The sequence below is a fragment of the Spodoptera frugiperda genome, chromosome 28 (assembly GCF_023101765.2).
Source record: "Spodoptera frugiperda isolate SF20-4 chromosome 28, AGI-APGP_CSIRO_Sfru_2.0, whole genome shotgun sequence".
In the NCBI taxonomy this organism is placed as follows: Eukaryota; Metazoa; Arthropoda; class Insecta; order Lepidoptera; family Noctuidae; genus Spodoptera; species Spodoptera frugiperda.
In genome coordinates, this window is record NC_064239.1 from 12659810 (window position 1) to 12677591 (window position 17782).

The 17782-nt window shown below is 35.9% G+C and overlaps 1 protein-coding gene across 2 annotated transcripts in view; it reads left to right on the plus strand.

Annotated features, from left to right (window-relative positions):
- Positions 1 to 17782, plus strand: part of LOC118265043 (neutral ceramidase) — a 43557-nt gene that overhangs the window by 11222 nt on the left and 14553 nt on the right. The window contains exons 1-2 of one of the 2 annotated variants that reach the window (XM_050706098.1): positions 4695 to 4716; positions 12490 to 12600. In XM_050706098.1, coding sequence (XP_050562055.1) covers positions 12496 to 12600 — 105 coding nt within the window. In that variant the 5' untranslated portion in view covers positions 4695 to 4716; positions 12490 to 12495. Of the gene's footprint in view, positions 1 to 4694; positions 4717 to 12489; positions 12601 to 17782 lie in introns of those variants that run through there. The other variant, XM_050706097.1, reaches the window with a different exon arrangement.

Genomic DNA, 17782 nt, shown 5'->3' on the forward strand with positions numbered 1-17782 from the left:
TATTTCCATAAGTTCAGTACCCTTAGTATGGCTTTGCTTTACGTTTAAAGTAATCGAAATGAGAGTGCGTTCGGTGCTCTGATTGGCCGGTTCAAATAAACCAACCAATCAAAAAAGGGTACAGTTTTCATTTGTTACTTAATTATTTTAATATTTAATTTTTTTTTCAAAACAAACGTTACGCAGATATGTAGGAGAATATAGGTACCAACGTGTTCAGTTTATCGACTTACGCATTTGGGAAGCCATACTATTAGGTACCACTACGCTACCGAAGCGTGTTAGGATTAAACGGATTAAAATGGTACCTTTCCATTACCACATAATATTATAAGTAGGTAAAGCTAGTATTACAGATGGTGCATTTCTCGTATTGCATGTGTCTGTTCCGATTTTACAAGGCACCTACTCATCGATACTAGGTAATAACTGTAAACGCTAGGGATGAGCAATGGACACATGTCGATAGAAAACCCAGTTTTATTCTCAACAGTCAACTAGCAGATCTCGCGAACTTTGTTTCACCTCGGATATTTATCTGCACAACTTTGATTTTTTTTTTAATAAAGAAAAGCTCTACTAATTCCATATCATAGAGGGACTCTCCATCATGAGCAGTGTGCGCAGAGGCGGCGACGTCACGCAGCCTACTCTGATTTTAAGTTAATTATATTCACAGTGTCTCACGATAGTTACTAGTTATTATAAAAGAAAATGTAATGGTTTGAATAGATGAGTTTAGTTATATACAAATAGTTTAAATAGCTATTTTAAATTAATTGATGGTTTTGTTTGTACGAAATCAAATAATAAAATGTATTGCTAAACAGACCTTGTGAGAATCTAATTTGTAAAGTAATTAAAGCGAAATTATTTGTTAAAAAACTAACATGAGGTTGAAGTTAATGACTACATCATGATAATCAAGTACCGACTTATTTTTATTATAATAAAAAAAATTACTAGTTAAGTACTAATGCTTGTGTACACAAATGTCTGTGTGTGTGTAAAAAAAGTGTGTCAATGGAATTCAGTTATTCAATGTTTGAAATATACAATACGTTTATAATGAAGTAAATATTCAATTAGGAAGATTATTAATGAGTTGTCGCTGGCTGGAGTTTGACCTTCGTCGGTCTTTGTTAGACGAGACATCGGTAATTGATTATAATCGTATATTTTGACGTGAATGAAGGTATAGCTTATAATGTCTGTATCAGCTGACTAATATACCTACAAATAGCTCCGTATTTGTATTGACCTAAAACTATAACCGCGAAAACAAGCAGAAACCAGGTAAATTATAATTTAAAATAACTTATCGACTATCGACCCACATACAGGGTGTCCCTGAAATCGACGTCCAACGGGCACTAGATGATCAGCAAGGTTCCAACTGTTATCAGAAAAATATAAAAAAAAATCTAAGTCCTACAGTTTTTAAATTACAGTGACTTATGTGTTATCCACGAAAAAGTACACCCTGTGCCAGTCTTTTGACTCTTGTTGGTACAAATCTTTATTTTTTCGTCTGCAGTCTTCCTTACATTATCCTGAATAGTGTTCCAGTATTATGGAATCATAAATTCTTAGCCAACTGCTTTAGATTGGAAAACATTGTTAGTTTTAGAGGAACCAAATACTCTGAATAAAAATTTCACCTTACTTTAAGTGGCTGTACTGAATAAATTATGTATGGCGCTAGTAGTGGCAAATTTCACCAAAGTTGGCGCATTTAATAAGGATTATAAAATGGTATAGCACTTTGCAAATTATTTCTTAAATTCGACACAAAAAAAGATTTTTCAACGAAACTCCGTTTCGATGAATTTATTTGAACTTACTAATATTTCTTCTAGTGTACTCAAATCATACTTTACAACCTCGTATGCACTAGACAACACTTTGCACGCGATTTGTTATCATCATGTTGACAATCAGCGAGGATCTCTTGCCAAACAACATTGTCTGTCTACTCATGATTTCGCTTGCAGCTTTCGTCGGTAATATTACTAGACTTACTAGAGGAACTGATGTTGTGTATCATGTTTCACTAAATAATATTGAATGATTGCAATATGATGTTCATAGTGCATCAAACACATTATCAAATGTGTAGTAAAATCAAAAGAAACGGACGCGGCAGATTCATGTACACAGCATATCGACGCGGTAGTGGTATGGGGTACATGAGCCCTTACGCACAATTATTCGTCATATTCGCATCAAAAAAAAAAAAAAAAGAAATGGGTGAATCCTCCGATTAAGTTACGTGTTTATGCCTTGTAATCAAATGCGGGATGAAGCATCAAATATTCTTTAGTTTGTCGAGAAAGAGTTATTTGCACCATTACAAGGAATTGCAGGTAAAGCAAAAAATTGTTTAAAAAATAAATAATCAACACGGCGCAAAAAGGCCAGTGTTCAACTAAAATGCCGAAGCCTGGGTACGATGGCTCGAGATGCACAACACCAGTTCGTCTAGCGATAATATTGCCGACGAATGCTGCAAGCGAAATCACGGGTAAACAGACAATGTTGTTTGACAAGAGATCCTCGCTGATTTTCAACACGATGATAAAAAATAGCGTGCAAAGTGCTGTCTAGTGCATACGAGGTTATAACGTATGATTTGAGTTCACTAGAAGAATTTTTAGTAAGTTCAAATAAATTCATCGAAACGGAGTTCCGTTGAAAAATCTTTTTTGTGTCGAATTTAAGAAATAATGTGCAAAGTGCTATACCATTTTATAATCCTTATTAAATGCGCCAACTTTGGTGAAATTTGCCACTACATGCGCCATACATAATTTATTCAGTACAGCCACTTAAAGTAAGGTGAAAATTTTATTCAGAGTATTTGGTTCCTCTAAAAGTAACAATGTTTTCCAATCTAAAGCAGTTGGCTAAGAATTTATGATTCCATATTACTGGAGCACTATTCAGGATAATATAAGGAAGACTGCAGACGAAAAAATAAAGATTTGTAGCAACAAGAGTCAAAAGACTGGCACAGGGTGTACTTTTTCATGCATAACACATAAGTCACTGTAATTTAAAAACTGTAGGACATGGATTTTTTTTTATATTTTTCTGATAACATTTGGAACCTTGCCGATCATCTGGTGCCTGTTGGACGTCGACTTCAGGGACACCCTGTATATAAACATCGATAAACTTTCTCTTGTTCGACGCGATGATTTTATGGGACAGCACTAGTTGCGGTGTAGCCGCAACGGCAGATATTATGAAAGTGCATTAAAGTGCATTTATACTCGTTCCTTGAATCTTATTGCAGACGTTTTAAATGTTGCTATGATGATCCTGGATACACAAGGGAGATGGTTGGACTTACCATGTGGTGTTTAGGCACGAATAAAATCAATTCTGAAACAGAATAAATAAAGTTCTGCCAAAAAGTGATTTTAAGAAACTTGAGAATGCTGCATTTTTGAAGTCTTATTCATCACTAAAGTTGGTAAATCAGCATTATGTCAAGGCATACAAGTTGCATACAAGATATGATGGTCAGATAAAGTACTGTCTCGATGCAATTTTAGAACACAAAGCTCATGGACTTGCTCATGCTGGTAGCTATCAAACAAGGGGTACTTATCTGAGTTATTGCAAAAATCTCATTTTGGTCTGCCTTGAAAATCATTAAGATTGCGCACGAGTCCACCAGTAGCTGTTCACATTTGTAATTTTAACTGTATGACCCTGAAGTAAACGCGACTAACAAGTGAAGTGATAATCAAGTATGGTAACTAAGAAAAGTGACAAGACTGCATTTTTTTTAAACCTGTTTAGTACTCGTGATTTTGAAGGAAGTTGAATCCTTATGAGGACGCCAGGAAGTATCCTAGACTCTAATGGCCGTATACCAACCTCCTCTAAACTATCTTGCACTTAAACTAACCATTTAGGTCTCTACTTATACTGTTAGGTGTCACTTATAGGTTGGTGAAAACCAGTAGTAGGGAGTTTCTTGCTCATTCTTCTCCATTCGAAGCTACGCTTTGGAACGAACGCCTACCTTAACTACGGACAATCTGACAGACTTTTATTTATTTCTTTTCCAAAAGTAGGTACCTATTTATGGTTAAATTGGAATTATTGATGTGACTTTGACTTTGACTTACATGTCATTAAAAATGTCACCTATCTCAGCTCTTCTCAAAACTTAGGAGAGGCTGATAAAATGGGAGGGACCTTCTTATATCCAGCACCAGTTTCTTTTGTTTTCTCTTTACTCTTCATTCACTAACAAGTACCTATTGCTGTTTAATCCTTTTAAAATTAGTCTACTGCGAATCTTCTAGATGCGTTGCATAGAACATCTTAGTCTTCACACATAAGTATTACCCTCTCACACACAAATACAGCTTACATACCAATAATCAATTTGCACTCGAACTTCGTGTTAATAACTTTGTACCTCGCCATTTTGGGGTCAATGACACTGTTGCACTAAGTGCTAAACTGTCTCAGGTCATCTCTCGAGACTAGTAGCTCTCCTTACAACATCATATCGATAAGGAGCACTTGAAGATGTCACAATATTTTCTTATTGACAGGTTATTCCGATAATGAATGCTTATAAATAAAAACACTGGGTTTAAAGACTTTCTATCAGTAATTGATAATTCGTATTGAAGTTGTTTATTAAGTAGTGTGGTATAGTCCTGTAAGGCTGTTATATCTTTGAAAGTTTTGGTAAGTTAAAGGTTACCTTTTGATCTAGTTGTTCAGGCTGCAAAGCAAACTACTAGGTCATGCCATTTCTTTTTAAAGTCTTCTCTTTCAACTTTCTATCCTCATCTTATTATATTCTAAGATCTCTTTTTCTCAGATCTTTCTAAGATACTTCTAAGATCCTTGTTCTTCTATTCTATCCATCAAGATTAAATCCTCTTTGTTGAATATCGATAACAATCTAATCAAGTCTTAAATCCCATATCTACTTTATCGACAACTAGAGGTTCATTTACCTTTGTTAGGTACTAAATCTTCTTGTCATACAGGTCCGCATTCATCATACTTTCTAAGTCCAGTTCAATGCCTTGCTATATCTACCAGTTTGCAGCAGATACATACCATTTTCTTGTCTGCTACTTGTTAGGAAACGCAGCGAGAGTGACAGTTTTAACCAGGTGAAATTGAGAAACACTGCAATCCTTCACGGTGCATATGAAGATTGTACTTTGTTATTTTTGTCTCTTTTGACCATTATTGCTGCTAATATACGTTTTGTTATTGGTTAAGATGTGTTGTTTATAGTCTGTTGTATTTCGTTTTATGTGAAACCTATCTAGTGTTTTCTAACAGTCAAGTAAACTTTAACATAAGTAGGTAAAAGTCCAACAGAGAGATCTCACGCAATAAAATTGTACCTTATAATATTCTTGAAAGTAACCAACTTTCTCCTAAGTCTGAAAAAATACGATGCTGAAAACCGCACCAAATTCTGTTCAGCTAATCGCGAGATAATCGCGAACAAACAATACATACATACCTACAGGTCAAACTGAGAACCTCCCTTTTTTGAGGTCGTTTAAAAATAAAGAACTTACCTATGTTCTATCTAAAAGCGGTTTTCTACACGACGTGAAATAAATAGAATATGACCTAATCAATATAATTATTCCTAGCACATAATGTGCTTTACGTATATTATGATAAGTTAATGTTAACGTACTGTTTAGTAGTTAGGCAATTGTCTACTTCGAGTTCAAGTTCAATGTCATTCTCGTTTTGTTGTGTGAATCCGAACCACGCATACATAAGTCTATTGTTTACATTTTTTGGTAATTTTAATTCATTATAACCTAGCATTGTTTGTCAACATTTCTTTAAATAGTTCGTTTTTAATATTTTAATCATTGTTTTTCTTTGTAATGCTTAGAGTCTACATTTTAAATAACCAGAATTTAATCGTCTATCTGCAATTTATTGTAATATTTTTCACCAAATTAACTATGTAACACGTGCCATCTTATACCTTTATCTGCGAAATGCCATGGCCGAAATAAGCATTTAAACATAAGAAGACAGGTCAATCAGTCTTCTTAATCCTTGACTTGCCTACTTCAATGTTGTTTGCACTATAAACCTACTTCTAATATTGTATATTTCCATAAATAATTAAGGAAATCAATATACGAATGTGTCCGCTAGCTGCCAGCTGTTTAGTATTCCACGGAAGTAGGACAACCTTGTTACTATTTGCTATTACGCAGGTTTCTTCGCCTCTAGACGTTCTTAGACGAGCCCGGAAAACATGGGCTAACTCCAAATTAGTGTAGGTCTATGTAAATTGCTTGTGATTCCTTTGTTTCATCGTTCTAAATGCGTCTTGGTGTCTTGGATAGAATTAAATTGATGATATGGTTGTCCCATAGACTAATACTAATTTTTGCGATTTTGGTAGATGGTGGTGATTTGCTAAATCGATCAGTGTGTTCAAAAAAAAGTAAGTTTCTTCGAGGTACAACCTAAAATTCAGTTAAACTACATAGTTAAGCAATAGAGAATATGACCAAAGGTACAAATTGTACCAATTTAACAATGAGTATAGAAGTGTGAGGATGTAGACCATTGAGTGATGGCGATGTATGAAATGATAAACTCGTTGATCAGGATACTCGCAGGATAGTCAAGATGTCTAAGAATGAAATTAACTAGGGAAAGGGACAAATTATTGCGACGACTGGTGTAGATACTATCTGTCTATGTATTTATTTGTAAACAAGTGTGGATACTAGTTACTATCTAATAGTAAAGTAAAATTATATTTGTCAAGCAAGCCTTGTGAATTGCGAAAAACTTCTATCGTTCGTCTCAAATCTAAATCTAAATGAGTATTTGGAGCTCACCCAGACAATTACCATCAACAATATTAATTTACCGTTGGTTGGCTTATTAAACGTCTTTGTCTTGTATTATGTTCATGAAAATTCGCAAAATCACTCTTTTTGCGTAATGTTACATACAGTTTAAGGTTGCTTTTGAAAGGCAATGCCTGACTAGTTAAAGACCGACTTGTTAATTGGTTACCTTGTAGGGTCTTGAAAATGCAGTGAATGTTCATTTAGGTTCGCACCAAGAAGTAGATGCGTAAACTAAAGAACACTATAATGTTCTGGGTTCTGCTATTAGCAACAGAGTTTTTAACTCACTTTGTTTTCAAAATCTGCTAAATTTTTTGCAGTTTGGTCAGCGGCATCGCTTTTCCAAAAGTAAAAGAGTTTAATACCATCACAAAGTCAGGTTGTTACTCGAAACTCAAACCGTAGTGAAGACTCGTGGATTGTAATAATCAATCGTAGTTACTTAATCGTTACGCTGAATCCGCGACACCAAACACCTTGAGTCCACAGACGGTGTCTAATTGATGAATCAAACCCATTCACTCGAAGACAGTGAAATTGAGATTATTAAACTCTTCGATTGTCTTCACGATAACTTTAAACAGTTTACATTACAATGAAAGTTGAGTATTTGCCAAATATGAATTCCAGATTCCTTACTTATTTGATCCGGAGCTGCGGGTTGCCTAGCGGGTTTACCGGGGCTCTGGTTCGAAAACCAGGAGTAGGAACGGGGTGGTTTTTAGTCAGTAAGAGTCTGCCACTGCCAATCGTCTCGCCCAAGGTGGGAGAAGTCATTGGATGACTGGTAATCGACTCAGATCTTAGCCTTAACCGAGTATCTTCAAGTACATCATCCTCTAGCTATCTAGCTAGGCAATCGCTAGAATTCTTTCTAGATCATTCTTAGGTCCTCTATTAAGGTTGTCTGCTAATTAAATCAATACGTTACCTGTCGATAACGTTCCGTGTCGTTTGATAAAGGTCACTGACTCGATTCCTAAGGGTATTAGATACATTTGCGTCAAGTTTTCCTCAATGAAGCATAACTACTGATAATAATAAATGAGTAGTTGTGTTGGCAGTCTTTTGGGAGAGTAAAAAATATAATATTGTTCAATTTGATGTCCTTAAGGCTTGACATTTTATTATTATGAATTGCTGTTGTGTTTAATTTATGTTTCCTTCCTTTCATTTATATCAGACTGCCTTGATCACAAATCAACGAAGCAAATGCAACTGTCGGGTCAGGAGGTTCGACCTCTTCCTTAGTTACATTATAAGTAATTTTTTTTTTTCGGGGATTTGTGCGACTATGTTACAATCCTTATAAATTTCTTATGCTGTAATTGTTATTAATGTTAACACTAACTACACACTGGAAATTCTGTTTCTTAGAATTTCTAGTGTTTAAATCAATCACTTTGATTGCCAAACTGTTTGCTTACAAATATTCCTTTTAATTATCCAATAAAACGTTAATTAACATTGCAGTATTAATTAGTACACAGTATTGTCAGTGTCACACACTGTTACACACACATTTAAAATTGCCTATTCGTTTATTTTTATATGCGTCCTGACTTTCCATCTGCGGCAACCAGGCTGCGTTCAGGTGGAATTTAAAAAGGGATATTTTTCCTATTTCTTAGAAATATTGGATCAAAATAACATAACGTATATTACGAACTCACTGAAAAGTAAGCAAGCGTCGACTGCAAGCTTGCACCTCGCGGGCGACGCACCGTAAGCACGCTGACAGCTAGCGGTAGAAACAAATCGTGCCGGAGATTTTTTTCAAATCACGAAACAATAAAAATCTTTCCTCTTCATAATGTTTCTACTACACATTTTTGGCGATGTCAACAAACTTTGTTCTAATTCTTTGTTAGTTCCGTATCGTACATTAGATCATCAATTCTTATCGTACGAGCAGCGAGATAATTGCCGGTTGTTTTTTGTTATTCAAAGGCTTATTGTTTTAATTTTGTACCGTGTAGAAGATTGCTTTGTTTTAATTAGTTAAGCTTTTTGATTGTCTATCAATGAGACTATCGAGCTTGAGGCTATGTGTTTGGTTCTGTACCCTTAGTACGAGTTTGCTTTACATTCAACGAAACTGCGTTGGGCGCTGAGATTGTGATTGGTTCGTTCATTGGAGCCGGCAAATCACAGCGCCGAACGCAGTCTCGTTTCGATCTCGTTGAACGTAAAGCAAACTTGTACTAAGGCCTCTGAAGGGTAATTTGTATTCATATTCGTGTAGGATCGCATTCTCAATAATTAAGTAGCAGGAATTGCAAGACTATAGTTTTATGCGAAATATTAATGTAGGTACTGGTGAAAAGTGAACACTCTGTAGTAAATAAAAACCACAATATGTTACGAAAGTATGTGTGTCTGTATGTCAAAAGAAATGTCTTACGGTTCCAAGAGAAAGAACCCTTCTTTGTTTGTTTCACTTTTGGGAATTCGAGTGCGACCGAGTTCAAAGTTGTTCAACTGTGTCGGAAGGAGCAATGGCCTTTTGACCTCGATGTCGGTTATAGGGAAAACAGGAGTTTCGGTAATGTGAACGTTATCCTTGTGTATACTACCTAAAATTTAGATGAGTGACGATCTATGAGTAAAGTATAGAAAAGTGGATTTTAAAATTATCCTGTACTAGCTGGCCCAGCAATCTTCGTTCCACCTAAAACATTTTTCTCACCTTTTAAACCTGCCCTGGACTTCCACAAATAATTCAAGCCCAAAATTTGCCGAATTGGTTGAGCTGTTCTCGAGTTTTAGCGAGACTAACGAACAGTAGTTAATTGATTTTTGTAATAGAGATTGACTAGTTATTTGTTGTGGTTTAATTAGTTAGAAATGAAGTCACTGTGGTTATTATTTCATGGAATATTTGTTAATAATATGTAATAAATAACGTCTACTTTTTCTTCTGCATACTCCACACGAGCAGCAGATTTTTTGGTTTCTGGTTCTAATCTACAGTAGTTTTAAAGTATAATATGGATATACTAACTTGTGCTACCGGTTTCACCCGCATTCTCGTGGGATAAAAAGTATCCTATGTGCTATTTCTTTTAGCCGATTTGACGTGATTGAATAACAAACTCACAAACTTTTGCATTTATAATATTAGTAAGATTTCCTACTTCCGATAGAGTTATCACGTTTAAAAATCAAATAGGAAAATAGTTATTTAGAGTACAAATAGATATTTGTCCTAAGTCAATAGATTCTGACACAAATCACGTTCCACGGAAGATCCGATTGTCAATGACATTGATCTGAGCGGCCGTGCGCGTGAGTTGAATATTGATTCAACACCGACAGTATTAAATCTTTGACGGGACGTAAAGTAAATATAATTTGTTGACTCACTTACTTTATCGATATTAATTGTGCGTGTGTACTGAATTTTGACGAGTTTCTGTCTGTAATTGTAATTATTATCCACCTTTCGTCTTTCGTGATAACACTTTATTAAAGAACCTATATAGGTAATGCTCTATTCTATTTGTCTTAACTTAGGTTTTCAGTTGTTGAATAAGTCATTCTTTACATAGTTTTTGTGTGTCTCGAATCTTGTCGATATATAGGGATCAGTTCCATCAGAATATCATAGTAACAGATTAGTACTATACTGCATTCGTCACTCTAATTGGTTGGTTGATTTCGGCAACCAATCAGAACGCCGAACTTCTCGTTTTGTTTTCTTTTAACGTCATAGCAAACTTGTAGTTGATTCAGAAGCGAAGATATAGCTTTTCTTTTGTTGATTACACATCATTCTTGTAGTAGGAATCTACATGAGTATCCCTTACGTCTACCTCATCTAACTACTAGAATTGAGAATTTTGGAATTGAAAACTTCGTATATTTTAAATGCTAGCTAACTATATGGTTCTAAACGGCACAAATGTGTGTAGGTTGAGAATCACTAATTTGTGACCGTGCGTCATATAACCATAGCAGATCAATTTGCGGTTAGAATTCTAATAAATGTAGGTACGTAATCTTATTTAGCATATTTCTATTTAGCTACCTTATAGAAAATATAGGTACATTTCAGATTTTTATAGTCAATACCACTTATGGTTTTGGCGTGTCTGTCCGCCCGTCAGTTTCGTTCACGGTATAACTCTAAGTTGTGCTGTTGGTAATAAGATGTAATTTAGTATGTATCTTAAATAGAAAATTACAAACAATTCTCTATAAAAAATAAACTAACTACGGAACTCGTTACCGCTCGTAGACCGTGCATGGCAGGTTATCATCAGTTTCTTTGTGTTTACCGATAAATGCCTAAGTTAGCATTAATTAACTCTTAAATAACTATTTAGTCATAGCACGATTACTCATAGTAAGCCTTTATTACTTGCTGTAGTTAAACGTCTGTTCGTATTGTTTTATAAATTTTTCGGTGCTTGTATTGCGAGCATTTTCATTTAGGTAAGAATATCAATATAAGTTCTGCGGACTACCTAGCTGGTTTACCGGGGCTCCGGCTCTAAAAGCAAGAATAGGAACAGGGTGGTTTTTAGTCAGTAAGACTATGACATGCCCTTTCGGCTCGCCCAAGGCGAAGAGAAGTCATTGGACGATTAAATAAGTTAAATCAATATGCAGTTTTTTAAATATTTTCTATTTATTAGCCAGCAAACCTTGAATGCATATTGTTGAAACTGTGAAAAAATATAAAATAATAAAATAAATGATCGTGAATGTAAATGTGAACGGTCCGATGGTAATGTCATTGTCGTTTAGTTTATAGAAATGGTGGCGAATAAATCGTCAATTGTTTGTCAATGACCGCTCGACTGTTTGCCGGTCAACTCGACATCGGCACGGACCACGGTCAGTCTACAAAGATTTTTCAAATAGTGCTTGTCGTTTGTCATTGATTAAATAAATAGATTTCGTAATTGGTATGGACCTAGTACAAATACTGACGTGATCAGCCAAATTCAGTGATTCAATGGTAAATAATGTAGAAAACAATTAAAAAAAAAAAACTATTAATTGTCCATGTGAGAATAGACTGAAGACTTTTCAGTATTTGGATAGTAAGTTCAAGGAACTTACGAGGATTACTAAAGATATTGGATAGTAAGTTCCTTGAACTTACTATCAATATTAGTTCCTTTAACTTACTATTCAATATCCATCATCATCATAATATCGGCCGTTTGCTGGGCGATAGGCGATATTAATTTGTACTTGAACTTACTATTCAATATCCATCATCATCATCATATCGGCCGTTTGCTGGGCGATAGACGATATTAACTTGATTCTTGATTGATGATGATTATTAAGATTTAGTACACAACCACCATGTATCCTATCCTGCTATCAGTACCCCTAGTATGAGTTTGCTTTACAGTTAAAATAATCGAAACAGAAGCGCTCTGATTGGTTGGTTTATTGGGACCGGCCAATCAGAGCGCCGAACGCGCTTTCATTTCGATTAATTTAAACGTAAAGCTAACTCATACTAATGGTATAGATAAAATTATGATTATAACGGACACCTTGACAGTCAAATAGCCATTTCACATCTCTACCGTTCTTAAAGACTTTCATAAGTATTCTCAATGTCATTCACTTTCAGCTCAACATGTTGGCCGTGTGGCTGGTGGTTGCGTGTGCGACGACTGCGCACGCGCTGCGTGTCGGCGTCGGCATCGCTGATGTCACTGGCCCACCTGCCGAAATCGCATTTGTAAGTAACTTCCGTTTATACCTTTATGTGCCTGATTTATGACAGTTTGATGACACTGTTATGTGGTATTTAGAACTTATTTCAGTTGAAATTAGATGTAACTGTCATGTATGGAAATTATGGAATAGATACTTAGTAGTGTTCTTCTGTTTGTTGACGTGTTTGCAAATACCTATGTCCAAAACTACTGACTAGATTTTAATGCAGTTTTCACAGGTAGATAGAGCATTTCATCCACTGATTGATTGGAATTGAAGTTATAGTCATTTCTAATTGTTAAGCTTCATAGTTAGCTGGTATGACTCATAGTTTAAGAGCTAGCGAAAAGCTACCTGTATGTATTTGGGTATTACCTGGGATTTTGTGATGAGATATGAGATGGGCAGTAACACCACTCTGGGCGTAGTTATTGCCCATCTTATGTTATGTAGGGGTCTCAATAATTTAATACATACAGGTAGCTTTTCACTAGCTCTTAAGCTATCAGTCTTTATCTAAATATTACTTAACGCAGTAACTCAACGACCATTCATTAAGTTTCATTACTCTTACAAGTTTTCTTAACCAGTTTTGCAAGCTCCCTGATGAGATGAGTCACGACCTCACCTCACCAAGTTTTGACCTCACATATTTTCGTCTACCATCATAAGTTTGAACTTGACTTACTTTAATGTTTCGTTAATCTTAGGGGTATCACGGGTCAAGACTGTAAAGCTATTACATACTAAGTTGTTTAGTAATAGCTAGTTGTATCTAACTTTAAGTGTGGGAGAGCCATGCTTCGGCACGAATGGGCCGGCTCGACCGGAGTGATACCACGGCCTCACATGCTTACATCTATACGTAGCTATTTGTTACCTATTATTTCGAGTTCATTTCCCCCTGTTGCTAAGTGGGGCTTCTCCCGGTGGTGTAGTTTTTTGTTTGTGCAAAAAATGAACACGAATGGTCTACTTTTGTTCTTACATCAATTGTCTCTCTCTCTTTCTCTCTCCTTACATCTATTAGGTAATTTTTGTAGTGACATTTGCTTGTATCCTGGGTTGTATTGGATTTAAGCTTTAGTACATGTGCCGCTGTAGTAGTTAAAGGTACAATAAGATCTTGTATTGCTTTATTCACACACGTTAAATTTAGGTTAGGTTAGATTCACAATAACCTTCCTAAACATTTAATAGAGAAATCAACACAAGACGCTTGATGCTTGATTTTATGAGATCATTCAATTCGATTGAATCATCAGAATTATGAATTTTCAAATCATGTATTGCGTTGTAAGTGCATTAACTAGTTGTTACAAAAATGTACATGCAATCATGTGTTACAAATACAATAGCAATCGATAGTTAGTATGAAGACGTATTGGCGAAGAGGGCCTTGGTATGAACAGTTCGACATTGCTACTGTTGTTGTGAACTCGATACAGGTAGAAGGGAACAAAAGAGACATTAAAGAGGTGTTTCGTAAACCAATCTATGGGGGACTTAGAGGTAGAAAACAAGGTTTGATGGTAGAATGAGCTAGAAAACTAGCTGCTGAATGCGACTTCTAAATTACCGGTGTTTTGTTTTGAGGGGGAATATAATCTAATGACTTCTTCCGCTTTGGGCGAGTAGATGATGCAATGTCAATTGTGGTATTTCAGAGAAGATATAAACATTTATCTAGTAATCAATGCAATCAATAGAATGTTGCGTTGCACATTGATATTTATACTTAGATGACTAGTTTTCTTAACAATGTCCAATTACTTTCCTTAGTCCTTATTAGTTAGTAAGTTCATACCTATACCTCATTACAGTCATTGCTAAACAATGCTTTTACTTTAACAATGATTTTTCTGGACTTTCCTCTATAACTGAATTTTACATAAATGAAACGAATGACAATCCAACTGATGATTAATGTTTTGCTTACCATGCGGGTTCCCTGTTAACTTGCAATATACATAGATATAAAAACCTCGACAATATCAGATAGGTACAACAGTAATATTACCAGCAGTATTAGCACGTACTGCAATGCCCGCGCTAACGTAGCGTGTTGCGCCATGTAGAGCGAAGGTTGGGAGCGCAGGCTGCTCAGGCGCATGCAATGTAATGGCGCGCGCGCACGTGGTCTTTGACTTTTATGGACGTTGTTAAACGTTATAGCAGGTAGTTCCAAATCTTCGCTTTGTTGCAGTTTTTGAGTTGTATGATGTGTTGAAGTTTTGAAGGTCTGGAAGAAAATATGATTTTATACGATTTTATAATAATTCAAAAGTTGTTTTAGGTTATGTTTACTGCCAAAACAGCTTTGCTAAAGAATGAGACTGTAAAAAGAAAAAAAATATATAAAAATGTAGTTCAGCATTCTTTTCGTCTAGTAAACTAATTTTTTGGCGAATATTTTTGGACCTACTTATCACTTTAATTCCTAGTCTAACAGAGACCATAACAATGGTTCTTACATGTACTAACGACATCTAGACATTGTGTAACCAATAACACTATTCACAATCACTTATAAATAAAATCGCCGACGTGGTCCACTTATCTGGGGCAGTGATCTCCGAGCGATCCAAGGTCGGACCAGACGTGACTCATACAACACAGTGTGTGTGTTTACAGAAGCGAGGAAGTACAGGAGCTGGCGATAAATATTGCACATTGACTTTTAGAAGGACTATTCCTATTTCCATCCTTTTATAAAAAATAAACTATTTCGACTTTTCAATACAATAAAATATTCAAAAACAAGCTGACCCGGCGACCAAAATTAGCCAAATCGGTCCAGCCGTTTTTGACTTTAAATGGGATTAATGAACAGAGAAGATAATCAAACTTTCTTTCATTGATCTACTTAATTTTCGATCCTTTCAAGCTAATTTTCTAGAAATAAGTCTGCTATTTGACGTAGAAATGTGATGACGTCATAAATGTGTATCTCATAGAACATATAGTTTTAGATGTTTCTAGAAAAGTATTGAATTTGACTAGTAGAAAACTAGCCTGTTCCAGGAGCCTCCTAGATGGTTTTAGCGGTTCATATCATAATCATGAGCAGTATTAAGATAGGTATACTTGGAAATTTGGCCGATTGTCTCTTTCCACAGCTTTTCCGATGTGCAGTATTTATCGCCGGGTACTGTACGATGAATTGGTTATACAAGTGCTACATGAATGATCATAAAAATGTGTTTGTCAGATTACTGTCATGTTTATATTCAAGAAAAATGTATTTAATTGATTGTCAAGTAGCTGGAGGCTCTTTGTTGTGTCAAGACTTATGTGGCAAGATTTATTGGTTATCATTTAAATGAGCAGTATATTTTAGATTTCAAGTACCTAAATAAAAGTCTTTTGTGATTTCGAAGTAACTCTAGATGTATATTTTCTCTGAGGAGAAATTTCATATAGCTAGATGACATGTCTGAAAATACCCTGTCATTGAGATTATTTTGCTCACATTGAGGAAACTCTTATAAAACACATTTATTTTTGTGGGGTTTTAGTTTGGGTAAACGATCAGACTGATCAACTAAGACTAAGCAATCGCTGCCGTCCATAGACACCGAAACACCAGAGGTGTTACAAGCCTTTTGGGGGTTTTTTTTTTTTTTTTTTTTTTTTTTGAGGGGGAAAATCATCCAATGACTTTTCTCGCCTTGGGCGAGGCGAGAGGGAGTGTCAGACTCTTACTGACTAAAAACCACCCCGTTCCTTCTCCTGCTTTTCGAGCCGGAGCCCCGGTAAACCCGCTAGGTAGTCCGCAGCTCCGGATCAGGCATCAGCCCTATTGGGCCCCATCTGTGGTGGTCTGATGGCTCTTTGAGGCGCGCGCGGAACGCGACGCGCCGCACGCACGGGTCTGGTTCTGTTCGGGCGGTGAGCTACCCTTGCTCGCCGTCCGCAGGCCCGCACAGCCTTTTGGGGGTTAGGAATTTAAGGGTTGTTGGGGTATCGAGGATTGGGATGGGGGTAATTTGTAGTCCAGTAACCTCAATCATATAACAAAACATAACACAAGCGTGTGTCTGTGAGGCTGTCAGTTCGGTCGAGCCGACCCATTCGTGCTGGCTCTCCAATGCGGAGACTCAAACACAAAATAATTATTAAAATCAAATATTTTTGTTCTATAAACCTTCATCGAAACAATATTCTCATCGTGTAGAGTTAGAGGCAGATCTACATTGTTATCGCCATATTCAAATTCATCACAATTGCCGCGTCTAACTCAATAGGCTATAACTACAATACCAAATAAAAATTAAAAAAGGATTTTGAATACTGCAATGAAAAGCAAATTAAAAATCCATTCAATACCCAAAAGCATACTAAACATGAAGGTGGGGTTAGCTCAACTGTGGGAAAATAATAAAACCGTCTTTATTCCAATGACGTAGAGACCAATTTTGTTATTTTGGTACGTACGGTTGATTGTATTATCCCTAGTCCCACAAACTACACAATAGAACAAAGATGCAACGTGCAACGGTTCGAAAAGAACTTTCTGGAACGTTTTTTTTAAACCGTCTCAAACGGTCCAATCAATGAATCGTATTCAATTTTTAGAGAATTTGGAGGTCAAGGCGAGAGCGGTGATTGGTCGGTTAAAGTTTGGTGTTCCGTCGAATAACAGTCATTGTTAATGTTGCATGTGTGTATGAAGTATTTCAATTATTATTTATAAAACATGAGTCCAAGTAACCAGGAGATACGGTTGGTGCACTCTTGTTTGGAAGAGTCTACTGGACTTTCTAGCTGCAATTTATAATTGGGTAGATGGTTTACGTTAGATATAAATTGAGTTAATGACAATTAAGAGTAAGTTACCTACCTATAAAGTTTTTCTCATATGACAGGAGAAAACGGTGCCGTGTGTTGAATGTTGTGAGAATTTTAAAACAAAGACAGTAATATTAGTTCTAGATCTTATGAGGTAATCTACTTACTTTGTTGAATAATGTAACACAGAATTGTCTTTGCACTTGCAGACAGGTTGCATTTTTTACTTATAGATAGAAAAGAGTAACTATGGAGTGTATTGCTTCTTTTCCATAGGTCTATAGTTATATTGTTAAACATTTAATTAATGGTGGCCATACACACAAACTGTGCATATAAACCCTAGCGTGTATGTTGTCAGTACAATATAAGCTTTAAAAGTATCTGTCACAGCTTTAATGGGAGGTAATTTC